General features: G+C 40.1%; 1 protein-coding gene across 2 annotated transcripts in view; it reads right to left on the reverse strand.

Moving 5' to 3' along the window:
• Nucleotides 1–3,464, reverse strand: part of gmds (GDP-mannose 4,6-dehydratase) — a 68,159-nt gene extending 64,695 nt beyond the window's left edge. For both annotated transcript variants that reach the window (XR_013296502.1, XM_077585133.1), the window contains exon 1: nt 3,224–3,464. Coding sequence is in view for 1 of the 2 variants with exons in the window: in XM_077585133.1 (XP_077441259.1) it covers nt 3,224–3,322 (99 nt within the window). In the remaining variant the exon portion in view is untranslated. The remainder of the gene's footprint in view (nt 1–3,223) is intronic.
• Between the last annotated feature and the right edge of the window lie 388 nt (nt 3,465–3,852).

The following is a 3,852-nucleotide window of genomic DNA, read 5'->3' on the forward strand; positions in this document are numbered from 1 at the left end:
CAGAGAAGTGAATGTTTCATCTTTAACGTCCTAAAATACAGCAAAACAATTGCTCTACAAGTTCTGCATCTGCACCGTCAACAATCCGGTGGAAGTGGTTGAAAAAGCTTTATCCGTAATATCGCAGATTAGAAGAAGGGCCCAGGTAGCCACGCCCCCTTAGCTCTCATTTAGCACGGAGAGCTCCAGCTGGTGTCACGTTTTCCTCGCCGTGTGCCAGGGACGGTCAAAGCGTTCCGTGCCAGAGCAATATGGAAAAAATGCCTGAAGAGCTGCAGCCCCGTTTCCAAACAAGAAGCTCCTTGAAAGCCGTTCGAGCCGCTAAACCTTGGCCTCGGCTCACTCTTTCCTGTTATGGAGACTTGACCATTGGCTGGCAGAAAGCAGCGGCCACGCAAACACACCACACACTCCAGGCTCACCTGACACAGTTCTACAAAATCCACTCGGACTCGTTGTCGACACTTTTTGCCCCTTTTGAAATGCAAAGCTCGAAATAATTGTTTTTCTCAGAGGAGCAGTTTTGCCAATCAATGACTTTATTTAAGGATCCATTTTGTAATTCTGAGGACTAGGATCACATTTTTTTCAGGTTAATGCCAGTGGCAAGGATTTGATCAAACTGTAAAAATATGACAACAAAATGAATTAACAAGTGATTTATAGTCCTGTTTTTGTATTTCTTAAATCATCAAAAGCCTTTATTTCACCGTAAAAAAAACTATAAAACAACAAAAATGTTTACGTATGAAAAGTGTGATATTGTTTATTGTAATACAGATGAATTTGTTTATTAAAAATATTGTACATGAGAAGGAGACCTTGAAGAATATAATTGCACATTAAATCGCAATTGGATTATTTTTAAAAACACACAATGTGTGAAAATGTGGCGCAGAAGTAAAAACTAATAAAACAACTATAAACATTAATCTCCTGTTTTAAAGCAAAAAAAAAAGAAAAGAAGAAACTATTAATGTGAAATGGGTGTTTTGGATCAATCAAAATACAATACTGGAAGTTTGGTACCACCTGCTGGTAAACAAATAAACTTCAATGTGACAAAATATCACTCAGGGAATTCTATAACTTTGATGTGCAATTATCGAAGTTGAATTTTAATCAGGAAAACGTCCTGTGGTGGAAAAGAATAATACATGCGAGCTGTAACGGTGCCTTCAAGTTTGACAGCGTACCGACGAGAAAAGACAAAAAAGGTCCTTGCATGAGATTGTCTTAGAAAAAAAAAGAGAAGCTTTTTACATTCTTCAACCTCAAGTGCAAGCTGACAGCAATAAAACCTGCAAAGGCGAAAGGAAGTTTTCTTATAATTAACACAATCTACAAAAATCCATTCATTTCCAAAAATTGAAATCATCAATAAGATGCTTGCTTGCCTTTTGCAATCATAATGACGCCATCTGTTTTTTGTTACTTTTTTACAATCCTGAACAAAAAGTACTCTGCTAACTACTGATGGACGAACAAAACCAAAATAACTGCATGAGTTTGATTGAAGAGCCACTTTAATTTTAGCTGGGCCATAATTGTGTTTGTTAGAATTTAAACTTTTACATGAACTCTTCAAAAAAAACCATGTAAGGAGAGTAACATCATTAATTGTTCCCCAACATAATTCATCTTCCCGCCACCAACTGCACAAGCGGCTTCACTTTCTTACAGTTTCAAGATTGCCAAACTCATGTCAGACATGCTGCTGATGAATCCGCCTTGAAGGAGCCATCAACAGCCGCTACGAGGGGCTGGGGGCTCGTGCGCACGCATTCGTACTTTTATGACTATTATTTCTGGCGCTTGTAAGACGACACTCTCTGTTGCAAACAGCGAATGCGTCGAGGGACCTCATCGAATTCCGGCAAATGAAGAACAACAAGGCCTTGGAGGATCATATGGCAGCGGAGCAGCACAGCCCAGGAACCTGTCCTCTGCATAACCCCACCCCCCCCCCCCCCCCCCCCATCACAAAACAGTCCAATGGGCCACAAGCCCCCACTGTTCCTTGGCGTTCAGGTGGTCTCTCATAACTCACACCCTCTCACCCCATAACTTCCCGCTGACAGCCGAGTCAAACGGTATTCCGACAAAGCAGCGTGCCACCTTCAAATTTATGGCCGTCGAGCAATTTATGACCGCTGTGACCTCGTGGCCCAGCAAGTCATTTCTTCAGATGCTCGATCCAGATGCATGGCTGTCTCCTGCATAAAGTTCCTGTAGTGGCAGTAGGCATATAACCCAAAGGGCAATATCACCATTCAAATTCAAATTGCCACATATCGCCGTTGTCATGTTACAATCTTAAAAGCAGTTCAAAAGGCCAGGTTGTTTTCCCATTTGTGCAGCTGCAGCACCCTCCAGTGGTTACTTCGAAATCAAACTTCATTTCTATCGCTGGCTTAAATTTTGGAACTCCAATTGTAGTGGTACCCCGGTACTATTTGGGGATTTTTTTTTTTTTTAAATATATATAATATATAACTAACTGAATTGGAAATAAACATTTGTGCACATGAAAATGATCAACATAAAGTGTCTTTGGATCATAATACAGATCTGTTCTCAATCCTCCACCTAATTTTAAATAAAAGCAGAAACTGCTAAAAAAAATAATAATAATAATAATTATAAATCAACTTTAAATTTTTGTTTAAAAAGGCATTACAGACTGTCAACGCAGAATATAACATTACATTACAATACAATATTACACTGTGACTTCTGGGAAGTCTTCTACTTATTGCTGCACTTCTTATTTCATTTTAATTGATCTCTTCTGTCGTTTCTTTTCTTTACTGTAAACTGCAGCTGGACGGAGTCCAGGAAAAAGTTCCCAACCTTTAAAATAAAAGTATATCGTATCGTATTGCTACACTAACCCTTTGCATTTTAATGACATCATTTGAGTGAGACACTTTTTGCTTAGTTTGTTTTTCCCCAAAGATCTTTTTCATTCTTGGTGCATTTTGACATTTCAGACGACCGAGCCCCAATTATAATGATGATGTCCAAGAAATATGACGATGACGCTGAAAAGTGACCAATGTATACAGCCTGAGTAGCTTCATTGAACTTCTAGCACCAAGTCGATCTCTCTGGCGTGTTAAGGGGTCTTGACTTTGCAGCAGTAAAACCGACATTGGCTGTTTTCACGTCACTCTCAACGCTGCTGGCATTGTAGGAAAGTAACACGAAGGCTTGACCGTACCTGTCCAGTGATGCCGGTGATGAGAGCCACTTTCCTTTCCTTCTTGTCGTCTTCCATTACACCGACGCAAATGACTTGAGATTGGCAACACTGAGACATCTTCAATCGGGTGGGTTCTTACCAGCTACGCGACCACCACAAACTGTTTGTTTAGTTGACACTGTTTAAAATGAAGACTTCCCTCTCGGCGTCCGTCAGTGAAATGCGAATCAAAACACAGCCAAACAGGAAGTGGCTGTGAATGAACCAATGGAAGGAGTCAGCAGTAGAGAACATTGCGAGTCTCTTTGAACATTGAGACTTCCAGTGACAGCGCCAACTGTAGGAAGGAGGTCAAATTACATGAGACTTTTTTTTTTTTAAATTGATGCAAGGTTAACGGTCCGTTTTAGCTTTAAATATTTCAACTACTGTATGTCCCTTCTGTCACTATTTTTTCAACAGTGTTTCCAGATGTTGCTGTTCATTGTAGACACAAATCTTTGTTGGTGTTTCTCCCCTCTCTTTGCCTTTTCATCATCTTCGTTGTTCTTCATCCCCAAGAATTTTATGTCATTGTAACCCCCTGGCCCCCACGGATTTTTTTTTTGTATCTATATTTCCATTTCAATACACAACACTACACTTCA

The sequence above is a fragment of the Vanacampus margaritifer genome, chromosome 13 (assembly GCF_051991255.1).
Source record: "Vanacampus margaritifer isolate UIUO_Vmar chromosome 13, RoL_Vmar_1.0, whole genome shotgun sequence".
NCBI classification, from domain to species: Eukaryota; Metazoa; Chordata; class Actinopteri; order Syngnathiformes; family Syngnathidae; genus Vanacampus; species Vanacampus margaritifer.